Source organism: Mastigoproctus giganteus, chromosome 1, assembly GCF_048544385.1.
Source record: "Mastigoproctus giganteus isolate SK-2022 chromosome 1, ASM4854438v1, whole genome shotgun sequence".
Classification (NCBI taxonomy): Eukaryota; Metazoa; Arthropoda; class Arachnida; order Uropygi; family Thelyphonidae; genus Mastigoproctus; species Mastigoproctus giganteus.
The window spans coordinates 215,994,123-216,009,900 of NC_143575.1; the positions used below are offsets into that span (position 1 = coordinate 215,994,123).

Consider the following 15,778-nt stretch of genomic DNA (forward strand, 5'->3'; position numbering starts at 1 on the left):
GTATAAAAATACTGATTAATCAAAATAAATGTTGGGGATATAGAACTAGGTGGTTTTGAAGTAAGCGGCAGCTATGGCTATGAGTTGTCTTTAATTTCTTGATTGGTTTGTTTTTATCACACCAAAAAACCCTAATTACCGGGAAAAAAAAACATGCCCCCTCTCGCCAGAGACCTGTTAAGTCAGTCATGACGTGAATAAAACATAACAATTCCACCCATTTACACAAGAGTCGAACCCATGCCACGGTGTGGGAGAACATTCAAGGTTGTTACTGTAACAGTAACAAGGTTGTTACTGTTTCAGGACTCGGAAAATAAAGAATTCAATTTCAACTAAAATCAATTGCTAATAAAAGTTTTTTTTGATAGTGTGAATCTGAGAGTGTTGAGCAGATGTTTGGATTGGCGGTAAAAAAAAACAACAAAAAAAAACTGTCACATTAGAGCCACCCAGGAACTAACTTGTAAGGCCATATGAAATATGTTCATAAATTGCGTGTCGACTTATTTATAAACTAGTCGACTTGCCTGTTTTGCTGCACGAAAAACTCGACTTTCCGGGCGGAGGTTCCCCATCCGCCCGGAAAGTCGAGTTTTATAGACTTATCTATTAACCATGCCCATTTTATGTTCTGTTTATCTGTTTGCAGGATGAGTGCGCGGGTGATTATAATCATTGTACTTCCCACACCGGATGGAAAAGACGCATGTTCGAATCCAGTCAACATGAGGAACTCTTATGGGTGTTTTTCATTCCATGGCTGAGTTAGTGGGCCTTAGGTGTGAAGGGAAAGATTCCCTCCCGTCCCCCGTAAACTCGAGTATTTCGTCCAGCAAAAACAGGCACATGCCATTCATGGACATAATACACACAGCCATATGAGATAATTTTTGGGTCGCCCTAATATGGCTTTTTTTTTTTTTTTTTTTGCTTGTTTGAAGGACGAGAAAGGGTTAATTCCAGGAACATATTAGACCATTAATGGTAAAAGAATAAATGAATTTTCTCACTAAAAGTTTTGCGACGTCTGGAATATAACATCATCTGTTGTGCTCTAAGGTTATGGTACGGTACTAGATTGAAATTTATCTTTCTGTCAGTCGCTGCGCTTATTTTTTTTAGGTTTTCATATATGTATATATATATATATATATATATTTTTTTTTGATATTTTCACCACCGCATTGTTCAGAATTTTTAAAATTGAATTTTATTTTTACCACTAGATGGCGCCACACTCTTCAAACTTTTATTTTGTACTTGCATCTGTGACTGGCACTCCAAGCGTTATTAATGCGATTTGAAGCAGAAAAAGTATAGGTATATGGGGTATGAACAATGCCTGCCCACTTCGAGATTTTATGCGACTTAACGCCGTCTCCCGTACGAGTCACACAGACATTTTGATAATAAGTAGCTGCACTCGCCATTCATGAAGTTTCGCTAACTTTTCTCCCACGAAAGTTGGAATAATTAAGCATTAAAGGCTATTGGCCCTTGTTTTTCATTGGATTAAATGCCAGGAAATTTGTGGTAAAAGTTTAACTAGATTCAGGCGAGTGTTGGAGTAATGATATATGAAACTCATTCGACCCTAGAAACTTCAGGCACTACAATTTTTAAGAACATTTGAATAATTTAGATTCGGTAAATGGAGATATTGTATACTTTAACACAACTTAATTTTAAATTTATGCATGTCCATAAATGAAATCAGAACATTGTGATCGACGTAAGATGATCAACTTGGTTTTTGTGTCTGCCCCTTTTTTGATGGGCATCACAGAACATTTAAATACTGGCTGAAAAGTTTCAATGAGAAAATAGATTACAGAATTTTATTAAGTACTAAAGTCCTTCAAACTGGGCCAACAATGAAAACTCAAATTAGGGTAGATGATACAATGCATTTTGTCTGTATTAAAAAGTTCTGTTTCGCTAAAATAAGGAATAAACGTATGCACATTTAAAATTTTTTAAAGCCATATAAAAATGTAAGTTATTTATCAATTTTACATTGCGATGCATGAAAGCAACAGTGCCTTCAGACTTGTAAAATATCAGCTGGATAAACCTGGAAATAAATAAATTTTCTCTTTATACTCCGGGACGACCACACGGTCAGAGGAGTTCACAAGGTAGAGAGAATACAAGAAACAGCACCGTATTTAGCAGTCACGGGCTTGAACCTGGGTCACTCAAGGCACGTGTACTTGTGCGTGACCACTCGGCTACGGCGCCTGATATCAGATTTATCCAGCTGATATAATGCAGTATACGTGCAACGCTGAATTAATCAATATAAGTGCAACGCTGACCTAATATTTGGGATTATACAGGGTCATCGAAAAATGTGTCCGTGATTTCCCTTTTATCTTCAGAAATATGTGATCGATTGCTGTGATCGTAGCAGCAAACAATGTGGTAACTCACTAAGTTTTATTTGACACCCCAACAATGACCTTGGCTGCGCCGTGAGTGTGCGCAGAATGACTCTCCTACGCGCATCGCCTCGTCAGTGTCAGTAAGATGGCCACCGTGCAACAGAAAGCGCAGTGTGTGTTGTGGTGCGCTTGAATTTAATACACACACTGCGCTTTCTGTTGCACGGTGGAAATTAAAAATTTTAAACTTCAGAAATATGATACAAAAATCGAGGGTTTTGTCAATACTTTACGTTATAAGTCTTACAAATATGAAACTCGGAGATGAATATCGGAGCTTCTTCACAGGATTAATTCGAAAAGTCATTTGAGAGCTACTAGCATCAAATTTGTAGTAAATACTCATAAATTACGTGGACCCAAAGACAAGCAATTTTTTTTATAATAAATAAATTTAGAGCAAATCTGTATTAAATCAATGTAACATTTACAACAAAAATCAAGATTTTCATTTTATTCATGCTGCCCTCTATAAAATTTCTCTTTGCAAAAGTGGCATGTTGGGCCATTTGGGTGGACGACGATAGATGATAACTGCTACTTTTATAATTGCATACATTATCAATTTTTAGACGCAATCATTAAAATAGAAAATAAGTCCTGAATTATTTCAGTCGCTTACCAGAGAAGTAAGAATCTATCTTTTTATTTTCTTGAATATTCTTCAACTGTACTAAGTAAGCATCTACGAGATCACGAATATTATTTGGATTTAATGTTTTCTTGTGTTCTTCGGCCACTTTTAAAAAATATGAAGCTGTTTCTTGTCTGTTATTCTTGATCTTCTGATAAGCTTTATTGAAACCAGGGATATAACGCAGGGCTGGGATGAAGTTCACTGGTACGGCTAACGTTAACAGACGAAAACCTTCGTCGATGAGTTCTAGGAGGCGTCGAAATCCTGCATCACTTTCTGTAAAGGTGACACTCATTAGCATGGAACCAACTACGTTACTTACAGACCTTGCTAGTGTTGGTCGAATACGAGAAGGAGAACCGTTGAGATTATACAGTTTCTTAAGAAAGTATCCGACTTCTGTCTACAAGAAGAGAACGAAAAAAAAAAAAAAAAAAACACAGTTCTTTAATATTCGTTACCAATTTTCCGTACACTTAATACCTTAAACTTCATATAATTCCTTTAAAATATTTTTTATTAAACTGAATTAATTTTTTTTTCTCATTTACAAGTTAGTTGAAAATGAGTTGCAACAGTTTTATATTAAAAAGTTCCGACTTCGTTTTGAATTAGATGCAATTCTGCTGGTCATTCAAGAAAGTTTTTTTTTTTATATATTTTTGGTGAATCTGGGGAATGTGTTAGTTATTGAGAATATAATGCTCTCAATTTCAAAAGTATGGATTTGGACTGGCCGTGGTCCAATGTTTAACTTGTGTGGCCTCATGTAAGGAAGTTGCGGGTTCAAGCCAGTACGCTTCCGGGAAAAAGCGTGGTACATTGTGATTGTGGTACTTAAAATCCGGGCGCCTCCGTAGCCAGGTGGGAAGGAGCAGCGGTGCGTAGCACACGCTTCTTGATTAGACCGGGGTTCGAGCCCGTCACCACCAAATACGGAAGATGCGGAAAGGTCAGGAAATGACCACCGCATCTCCCGGAGCAATATGGCCTTAGTTGCTAATGCTCCTAAAAACCAAATAACAAACAAACATAACAAACAAACTTAAAATCCGGGCACTATTAATAATTCATTATGTATGCAGTCACGATGAATTTGTCAATTCTTCTGGCTTCGGCCGCCCCGAGAATAAACGGAAATGTATTTTATTTACTTTTATTTTTTTCATTCACTGACTTTGTATATTACTGCGCTGACAACTACAAAAAATTATGGAAGTTCCGAGATTCTGTAATTTTGTATACTTTAAAGCAAGCATAGTATAGGTTAATTTCCTGCATGAATCTAAAAACTCTGATTTAGACTCTGTCTGCTAAGAATTCATTGAGGAATCTATAATCTCCGCATCATGAGAAGAAACTCTATATTTGTTTTATTGTGCCACTCTGAAATCCTTGAAATTCTCAAAGGTGGTGGCGGTATTATTTTCTAAATCTGTTTTGGAGTATTCGTTTTGTCTGACTGATAGTTGAGGCATATGATGCAAGAAAGCAAGCATATGATGTAAAAGCAAAGAAACATTTGGAGTCACCCATCCAGTCACTCCAAATGTTTGTCTAGTTCAGCCTTAAATTTATTTAAATTATCAACTTCCACAACAACAGATGGAAGTCTGTTCCAGCAATCAACTGCCCGTTGGCTAAAGGCAAACTTCCGCACATCTATTCTACAACAGTCTTTCCTCGATTTGAATCTATGCCCCCTCAGGTTCTTAGTCTGAGCAAGCGGAAGTATCCCGTTAGCATTGAGCCTGCTCAAACCATTCAAAGCCTTATACACCTCAATCAGATCACCTCGCAGGTGCCTAGTCTCCAGATGTTGCAATTTGCAGTACTTAAGCTTTTCTTCATAAGCGTACCCCTTTGTTCCTCTCACCAATCTTGTTGCCTTTCTCTGTACTCATTCTAGCAACTCTACATCCTTCCTAAAATGAGACCTATATACAGTACTCGAGGTGTGGCATGACCATTGCCTTATACAAAGAGATAATCCCCTCCTTGTCTCTGCTAGCAAAATTCCCATATATCATTGACAAAACTCCATGACCTGTTCTGGCTGCCTCTCTGCTCAGAGAACTTCATATCTGACTGCACAATTACCCCCAGGTCTTTTTCATTCTCCACCTTCCTGAGTGTAGTACCACAGAGTTGGTACGTTTCTCTTGGGTTACTGCTACCCATATGCAGTACTTTGCATTTGTCAAGGTTAAACTTCAGTTGCCACTTCTTAGCCCATCTGCCCAAATTATCTAGATCCTGTTGCAGTAGCACACTGCCATTACTGTCATTAACAACCCTGCCAACCTTTGTATCATCTGCAAACTTCGACATTAAGCCTGATATCATTGATAAATACACAAAACAACAATGGGTCTACCGCCGAACCCTGGGAGACTCCGCTGATAACATTAGTCCACGTAGAGCAGTGTCCATTTATTACCACTCTCTGCCGCCTCCTACTCAACCATCCCTTTATCTATTGCAGTAACTTGTCTTTTATCCATTGCGGTAACTTGCCCTTAATGACATACCGCTCCAATTTTCCTAAAAATGCTGAATTAGTTGGTTGCGTTTCTGGGCAGTGAAGGTTTCTCAAGATGCATTGGCTTTCCTGCTATTAAGCGTTACCTGATGATAACCTTAATTAAGGTGCTTTGCGCGTATTAGTTTCTGGTCTTCGCTGAATCAAATCCGTGGTTCTTGCGTTCAGCAGACAAGTGCGTTATAAGAGACTAGTCTATTAAGTATACAAAGAGTATCTTCCTTAGGATGTTGGTGTCTATTGATTTGTCTTTTATCGGGTTTTAAATTAAAGACAACAGAACATTGTACAGAATATAATAATAAAAAAATCTTATTTTTTTTTCTTTTCCAGTTCATTTCCTTCAAGACACTGCGTTAAACCTACTTAATAACTACAGTTATTTAGATTATCTAATTTTCCATTTCAGTGAGGTTATAGCCGAGGTTAATACAATCAGTAATATAAAAAAGGTAATCGACCTTTTTTTATAAGGAATGGTAGGTTACGTTCCTACGCAGGAAACTAATAAGCTTGACCTTCGGTATAAATGAATTACGCTTAGATAAAATATAATAATACAAGTAATAACCAAGTTGACCTGACCTTTGTATAATGAAGCTTAGGTTATCTTAGATTTTATGTCTGTATCGGTGTGAAAGGATTTGAACTGAACAAACCAGAAATGCAAAATACGATTTTTATACTTTGTTATTCACAGTACCGTAATGTTAAACGAGTAAATCCACCACATCGTAAAAACCGAATATTGAAGCATTACAGCCTCTATTATTTCAAAGTTTCATATATGCGGAAGAAAGTATGAAAGAAAATGAACTTCAATGAAGACGGATAAAACTTTTAAAAAAAGAAAGTGTAAATCTACTCAGGACAGTTAAATCTCAAAACTAGCATACAGAAATCGGCACTAATAACATTTACACAAATTAAGAAGCCAGCAGTCTCTCAATTGACTGTCAGTAAAGTGATTGCCAATACGGTTGCGTACAATAAGGACCTAAGCCTTATTTTGGATTTCAAACTCGCTTCCAACAAACATAGAGGGTTTAAAGAGAAATTTTCACTTAGCCTGGTTGGTGCATATCAAAAAAAAAACAGACAGGATTGGCAAAACCGAAGTTAATAATCCCATACTCTGAAAAGGTGTCTAAATTCGATAGGAATGTATGTGGGCGTTGTATAGTAATCGTCTCGCATAATTGGATTCAGATTATGGAGCAATTGCTAATGAGATGGCTTAGTAAAGTGACGCACAAACCGGCTGTTAGATGGAGGACGCTATACTACACCTAAACCCCTAGCTTCAGCCGTGGAAATGAGTGTTACAAGAAATAAAATTAAAGACGTTGGCAAACTTAGCATTAGCAAAATTAATACATTGAACTCAAGTGGCAAATAATTAGAGAAAAAGATATCGAAAGCAGAAAAGCGCAGAAATAAAGTTAAAAGAATGGGTGCCCAGAACGATCAGTAGAGAAGGAAGATACCAAGGGAAACCCCACAAAGTTGTGTAAAGAAAATATGATGGACCCAAAGATATGTAGATACCAAAGGTATCTAGATTGGAGATGAACTGGCCATAGAATGAAAACTTTTTATGATGAAAGGAGGGCGAACAGATAAGAAACCAGGAGTACATCACCACTAATCCGCGAGGAAGCTCAGCACCCAGCAGAAGAATTTTAATGGACCTAAGGTTCGAAGGCTTGTTAAAGCCTTTTATCAGGTTTTCAGAATGAAAACGTGAGAAAAGGCTGGGGTTTAGGCAGCCAAGGAAAGAATTTCGGTAATTAAATTTAGATAAACAATTTAATTCAATGAGTTGTATTGTTGAGAAAGTAAAATGATTTTGAAGTAAATCATACCTACTTTATAGTTTTTTGTACTATGTACAGAAAAAATACTTCAGTACTAGATAAAAGAAATATATCGCTGCCAGACAAACGCAAACACCCCTTTAACGACAACGCAGTCTACCAAATATAGAATTCGTCTGAGATTCACCGTAGTGTCTGAGAGACCGACCATCCATAATAAGCTACGAAAAAATTTTGTGCTATAACGTAAAGTGGTTTTCTGCAGTAGACGTGACTGAGTAGCCTAGTACTGAAAGGTAGCTCACTTTGTTCAGTTCCTATTTTTCAAGAAGTTATCGATTTTATCATTTACATTTATCCCATCTTTTCTGAACCAGTATTCTTTTCCCTACTTCTTGGAGAAAAGGTAACGTAGAAAACATGTACAGCTATTAAAAATAAACACCTACTTGAATATTCTGTTCCAGTAATGCTCTTTTTGGACCGCTGTTTTTGGCACCAAATTCTTTGAACATACTGTGTAGGAAAGCACGTTGTTCCCTCCAGAGGGCGCCATCGGAGTTTATTATTCCTAAATAAACATAATTTTATTGTAATATCTAGTTATGCGTAGAAATATTTATGAAACAATCTCATATAGTAATCAAATATACAAAATAATAGATAACGATCATATCATTTATCTTTTAACAGATCTATAATAAAAACTCAGTAATATTGTGACTCAATCTTACACTTAAAAATATAAATACTATGCATGATACTAAACTAAATTATTTATATGCTGTACCGGAGTGCCGCTTATATCAGCCAGTATATCTTGTTTCTAATTTGCGTATATTCTGCGGTCAGTTTGTCCTTTTTCGGGATAAAAAACCCCAGTTTGGATAGCTACCCCCACCTTTAGTGTAATCAGTATAATTGAATTACACCACAATTTTGTGTAGTCAGTATAATTGAAAACCGTTATTCAGAAAATAATTGCAAACTTTCAGAAACAGCATCGTGTCTTCACTACTTTGCCTTCAAAATTAGTTTCTGATGAAAATAATTTTGAAAAATAATTTTTAAAGTGATTGCTGCATCGCAAAGCAAATGTCTGAAAGAACTTAGGGCGTCAGTTCGGTAGAAAAGAAAACGCTATTGAGAAAAGAAGTACTGCTGTTGCATAACAATGTTGTAAGGCCTATTTCATACAGCACATGCACCCAAGAGATATCTGCATTTGCGTGCGCTGTATACGACCTCGCTCTATACGGATTCTGATATAAATGGCTTGGGATGGGAATTTCTTGATCAGTATTTCTGACTTCGTCCATTCCATTTGTTTGGCCTACTTAAATACTAGTGTAGCCCTCGTGGGTAGCACAGTTGGTAGAATCGCCGTCCTTCCCACACCAGGTAGAAAAGACCTGAGTTCGAGTCTCGTCGGTGACGTGAGGAATTTTATGGGCCCTTTTCACAAAGTGACTGAGTTAGTCGGTCTCAGGCGAGAGCAGCGTGGTTTTCCTCCTGGAAACTCAGGTTTTTCGTCCAGAAAACAGAAAATCGACCACAGAACATACGCAATTTACAGACAGTATATATGGAGCAATATTGTCTTAGTCGCTGATGCTCATAAAACCCTATTATAACAACAAGAAATACCAGTGTGGTGGAAAAAGTTTTCGGCGATATGGACCGCTGAAAATGATGTAAATCACTTACATCATTTTCAGGTTACGAAAGCAGCTGATGTCTTTTTATGCAGCTTGTGCATAAAAAGACATCAGTTTTATAGCGTTGTTACCAGAATCTGATAATGTGATGGGCCATGTGTATAGTCCATGCAATGTACTGATTACATACTTGTTCTATAGCGAAATTCTTTCGGTCATTAGTTGAAAAATAAATCCTATGTTTAGGTTAGTTGCGTGCTTCTTTTTTCCTTATTTTGATTTACTGATTCTTCGTCTTGTAACAGGTATAATTTTCTATACACACGATGGATTATTAATCCATTTAAACTAAAGCACGAAACGTTCCACACATTGCTTTAATTACTGTGATAGCATTTCGTACTGCCATTCCTCAGTAATGAAGCTGCCGACTTTTGAAATACCGAATACCGAATCGCAACCAAACAGCGTGACTGACATAAATTTTATAAATATGTTAAATATTTAGGATGGCACCTCTCCGCGTACATTCATAGAAAAAAAATTAATTCCAGTTATCTCTTATTAAATTTATTTCCATGAATGCATGCAGAGAAGTGTCATGTATGTATTTATCATCAAGCTTGCGTTATCATGCCCTTATTAGATCTTTTTTAAAAAAGTATTTTCTTTAATTTTTCTTATCACTAAAATGTTTACTCATTTTACATCAGTGTGTGAAAATAGCTGTCATACCATATTAGATCTGACCTAAATTTAGCTATTATATATTGTATGTGATATAATTATTATATAGTGAAATATTCTCCGCTTTAATTTTCTGGCACACCGTTGAATTTAATGCTTATAAAATTAGAAATCTTTATTGCATTTCATATTTATATATTTCAAGATTATTTATTATACATATCCCCGCTTATTCTTGATCGACTTAATTTGTTTCTATATTGACTTTTGTATATCTTTTATGTAAGAAAATTTAATGAACCCGCGATGTAAAAAGTTTATTTGTGCTCGAAACGAATTACTTTGTTCATTTATGCTTGATGGACCACCTGCTACAGAAAATAAACATAGAAATACTTTAGTTGGTCTTGCGTGAACGTTTACATTTCCATTTTATAGCGCTCCCCAGACTGAATACATTTACATTTAATTTACATTTTTACTTAGTATGAGCCATTGCATAAGTGACTATTTGTCAATGCTTGAAAAATAGTTCCTTATGGAACTTAAAATGGTTGGATTGATTATTTAGGAGGTTAGAAATTGCACACCATTTTACATCGGTATGCGAAAACTTTTACATCTTTGGATAAATTCCATAATTGAGAAACTAAATTTGAATGATTATATTATCTAAATAAATTTTAATTCTACATTTCACTGTTTCAGTATATTCTTATAATACACTCAAACTGCACTTGTGTATAAAATGTAAAACTGAATCGTTGGAAAGACTGCTGCAGATCTATGAAAACAAACAAAACTAGCGCTACTGAACGGAAGGCCACTAAGGATTTACGGATAAGAAGCAGTTACAACTAAAGTAAGTTAACTATATTTAAAAATTGATGTTTTTGTTTTGGTGTTTTAAATGTAGAATGAATTTATTTCTATTCTTCGTAAGTATTGATACCAAAATGTAATTTAATGTGTTCCACGGATGTTTACGGTTAAACGGATGTTTAAATGTTATAACACCCAAGAGTTGCAGTGAAAACGCATTTACAGGATACCACGGCACTAAATATATTTGATAGAATTCTAAGCAGGTAGTTCGGCAACTAACTGTAGTTAGTTTTATAGCGTTTTTGAATTTTATTTATTATTATTTTTAGAATGGATATCGCAGGGATTTGTCCATTTTGTTTTAAGAATTGCAGTACTATAATGTTTTGCGACTATTTAATTAAATTCACTAAAGATGATTTCGTTGGCACTATTCCATTGATTTTAATTATTATCTTTAATTATACGAAAATATTTTAAAAGTGACGCTTTTCCCTATTCCCACTAAAAATAGAAAACTATTAATGTATTTAACTATAACTGTTATTCTCCACTATCGCACTTTCATATTTGAAAGTGCGTATGAAATACATTTAGAACTGTCATCAATAACGACTCCCAATATGCAAAATACCAATAGCATTTTGCACATATAAGTGTACTTTTTTGAATGACTTTCTTCACGTGTAATGGATGGTCTAAAAGGATTCTTAAAGTTTAAAACAATCTCCCAGTCTAAATAGATGGCGTTTGGGTTCGGTGCTGTTTGAATGCATTAATATAAAATGATTACTTAAAGGAGAATAACTTTGGTCTGTTTTTATTATAAAACATAATATTTAACGTTGTTCGTTGTCAACGTCGATATTATAGACTAATAAAAAATCCCCCCAAAAAAATCTGAGTCCTAATCTCAGTTTGTCACTATTTAATGATTTAATAAATGTACATAACTGCTGTCATAGAGAGACTGCACATCATAATGGGTTAATCTGCGCGCGGTAAAAGCTGAACATTGCATGTAAAATACTACTAAAAGTTAGTCGCTTAATTTGTGTTCGATGCTAATATTTTGCTCCCGTTGGTTAAACGGGTATATAACACAAGTTAGTTATAATAACGAATAGTTTAAAGTGTCCAGTTTTAGTGGTGCATAAGCACCGAATAGTTTAAAAACTTCCATCTAAACACTGCAGTATGCGAGTGTTTAGATGGCATTTTTTTCAACTGCTCCGTGCTTATGCATACTGAAACTGAACATATCTAACTCTAATTATTTTTACAGTTTTATTAATCTCTTTAACTTTTAGAAAATTTTGTATTCCTGGTAATTCGATGACATATTCCGTTATTACAAAGTTGCGCTATTTTTATTATTATTTTTTTTTGACCGAAATATTTTCTACATATAAAATTAGTTCATGAATTTTTTTTTTACAGAAACCGAAAAATGTATTACGGATATCGTAGTAAATACACTGTATGTATTGTATATATACACACACATATATATATATATATATATATATATGCTATAAATTATTATTAATTATTCGGAGTTATAAATTTAGTAGCTAGTCTACATGTTAAAACCTTAAATTATGCTATATGAAGTAACGTTGGAAAGAACTTTCGGAAATAAAACATTTCTATATCTCAGGAAAAATTGCTTGCCATAATTTGTACAATGACATTGTCCAGTTCATTCACAAAAAAACAGATTTCATACGTTCAAGGCATTTGGAAAAATATTTAGATTCTTCTGATGATGATTGATAATCGTTAAAATTATTAGAATAACTATACATTTGTTAATTATATGAAAATAATAAATTTTGTTAAATTGGATTAACTTTTTTACTGTATTATATATTTACTATGAAGGCATGTTAATAACGAGTGAAAAATCACTTATCAAGAGTTTCTAATAAGCAGTTTAAATCTTCCTTTCATTTTATTTATATAAGATTGTCGTACAGAAGAAGAACTACACTTTGATAAATTTAATGTAATTTGCACATTAGATAAATAAAATGTAATTTAATTGACTTCGAGCGAAATTTCGGAAATTCTATTGTTTTGGAAACAGAACTTTATGTTTTTAATAAGTTTATTGTAACAAACAGTACGGGACGTATCTCTCTGAAACGATTTAAAGTAATTCATGTACTTTTAGTAGAATATTTTTTTTCTAAATAAGTAAATAAAATAAAATGTGAGCTGCTGAAGTTCATTTCAGTTACTATAGCTTGAATTTTCAAGTGGAATCGATAATCAGCTTATTTTGCTAGAGAAGAAAAATATAAATCTACAGCATATTATTTTTTACCAATAAAGCACCTAGAATTGCAGGAATAAAAAATGAATTCAAGGAAAAAAATTCATAAGAAGTGAATGAAATCCGTTATATTGGCAATTCGGAGAAAATTGAGTTTATTACTTGAAAACACCAAAAATAGACTGCATGTGTTCTATTTCAGCATTCGATCTTAGCACCTATTTCAATGTTTTTCTTTTTATTATACTTTATTCCCTGTACGACTCCAGCTCCCTCATCATAACAAGAGTTCCAGAGGAAATCACGGTATAAAAAATGATAATATGTATAGCGATGAAGAGTAATTAAAGTGTTCCTAAAAACAGTAACCCACTTACCGTATCCCTGTAGTAGTTTCGTCAGCTCTGTGTCCGGACGACCTGAGAATACCTCTTGACGGAATGCATGGCGAACCAGCTGGGGATCACTGACAATGATGGCACGTTTGTTGCCGAGGAACATTTGATAGACGGGACCAAAACGACGCGACAGTTCCGTTAGGGTCAGGTGGTACTCGCGTCCCATAAACGGCATGAAGCCTAGAATCGGAACTCCGCGAGGACCGGGTGGTAGCGGAAGTCGCCGACGGCGCTGGGTCATCAGCAGGCGTGTGAGGAGCAACACGGCTGTGAAGACGAGGGTAAAGTGGACAGCAATAGTAGTGTTGTCGGCCAATAGCCGCAGAAGGCCGATACACCAAAACACCAGCAAGCTCATGCTTGTGAGTGGGGAAGACAACTGTCAGAAAAGTAGCGCAAAAAGTATACTGAGATCGGCAATGCTCAGCGTGCGTGTTGTCCGTTTTCCCCCCCTTAGAGGCTGCGACCGTTAGGAGCACTGCCCCGCCCTTATATAGGTCCAGTCGGCGGCGAAGGTTAAGCCTTTAGCAGGCCTTGTCGCCGTGGGCTACTTGGAATCTGATTGTCTGTTCTGTTATTGGCAGGTCGAGTGGGAAGGAGGGAAAAATGTCGGCCTACCGGCGAGGGAACTGGCTGCTACACTTTGTTGAATTCTACTTCCTTTTCCCAGGTCTTTACAAACACTTATAGTATTAGTAGTGCATGGACTAAATGTCAACTACACCCTCTTCTAGAATCTTTTGCATCATTGCTCAATTCTTAGACTGTTTCGAAAAAGTTTTGTCACTCGAATTGTTTGTAACCTGACCACGTGGCTATCACAAGCCACAGCACTGTATGAGTGTAAGGCAATCAGGTAAAGCAAACATCTGAAGCGCTTCCTTATAAAGAATTCCCTCTCAGGATTAGAATTCTTTTACTAATTAAAAACAAATACTTCATTAAAAATAATTTTTATGAATTAAAGGCAGAAGGAGGTATTAATAAATAGCTAAAACTAAATAACCACTTCATAAAATCGTTTCATTCGGTGGCATTTTGTAATTGTAAAGCTTTCCTGTACATGTGCTTAGTTATCCAAAATTTGTTTTCTCTTTGACTCCATGCATGATTTTCTGTCCTAGGTAAACAGAGCGGCTCTTAGACTTAACTCAGGATCGAAGTTGTTTATTACCTCACAGCCCTGGTGGTTAGCATAATTGATGTAATTACTGTTCTCCCAACACCGCATTGTAAAGGTCTCAGTTTGAATCCTGTCAGTGACGCGAGGAATTTTTATTATCTCTCTTCACAACTAGCTGAGTTAGTGGGTCTCAAGCGAAGGTTACATTTTTTTTTTTTTTTTCGGAAACTGGGATTTTTCGTCCAGCAAACAGGCAAATTAATCACAGAACCTAAAATACCTATATTTTTGTGGGTTTCTTTCAGTTAGGCGGGAATGAAGAAGGGAGATATTTTACTCTTTATGTTTTTCAAGCAAATTGAGAGTAAAAATTCGCCCTCTGATTATAACCACCAGAATAATTCCAGTTAGATTGAATGATAGTGAATTTTTTCAGTGATTAAAATTATTTTAGTTGCAGTGGTTATGTTATGCCAAAGCTCTTAAACTAAAGTTTGCTGTTCACATATTTGAAAGAGTAAATAAATGAATTTAAAAGTTATTAACAGATATGCATATAATTTATTCAATGTTAAATAACGTTGATCCATATTCCCAGGAAAAATCATCACGATATATGTTAAATATTTATTTCTTAAAGTTTTAAAGTAAGAACCAAAACATGCCATCGTTGGAATTTTTTTTTTTTTTTTTCACCCAGACGTAAGTTGTATACAGAGGCGTAGCTACAATTTCTAAGGAGCACCGCCGGATTTTCGAACTGCTACCGCCAAGTCCCCCTATCGGGAATTGGCGTAACTGTAGTTTTGTTACTGGTTTTAGTAGTAATAGGGTTTTAGGAGTATTTGTGACTGAGGCCATTTACTCCGTATACATTATCTGTAAATTATGTGTTCTGAGGTCGATTTTCTGGACGAAAAACCCGAGTTTCCGGGAGAAAAAGCCATGCTACCCTCTCCTGAGACCGACTAACTCAGCCATGTTATGAAAAAGGCCCATAAAAATTCCTCCTGTAATCGACGAGACTAACTCAGGTCTTTTCCACCTGGTGTGGGGAGGACGGGGATCCGATCAAAACCGCTGGTTGTAGACATTTTACACAGACCGCGTAGGGTATAAAACTCCTTATGTGATGTACATAAATGGAGCTATGTGAAGGATTCAAAGAGGCAAGATGTACTCGCGGAGATGGGGGAAACCCCTCGTGCCGTTAGACACGAATACACTATATGAAAGATTCAAAGAAGCAAGATGTACTGCGGACGTAAAGTCTCGTTAGTTTTTAGCAACTTTTTATTATTTTACGTTACATTATACAATATTATGCAAGGCTTCAGAACAGTTCAGAATCAACGATTTTACCATT

General features: G+C 35.6%; 1 protein-coding gene across 1 annotated transcript in view; it reads right to left on the minus strand.

Moving 5' to 3' along the window:
* The window catches only part of LOC150091520 (cytochrome P450 18a1-like), a 36,911-nt gene extending 23,264 nt beyond the window's left edge, over window positions 1–13,647 (minus strand). Inside the window, exons 1-3 of the mRNA XM_090368769.1 lie at window positions 13,269–13,647; window positions 7,889–8,014; window positions 3,070–3,483 (exon numbers count right to left, since the gene is read on the minus strand). Coding sequence (XP_090224895.1) covers window positions 3,070–3,483; window positions 7,889–8,014; window positions 13,269–13,647 — 919 coding nt within the window. The remainder of the gene's footprint in view (window positions 1–3,069; window positions 3,484–7,888; window positions 8,015–13,268) is intronic.
* Between the last annotated feature and the right edge of the window lie 2,131 nt (window positions 13,648–15,778).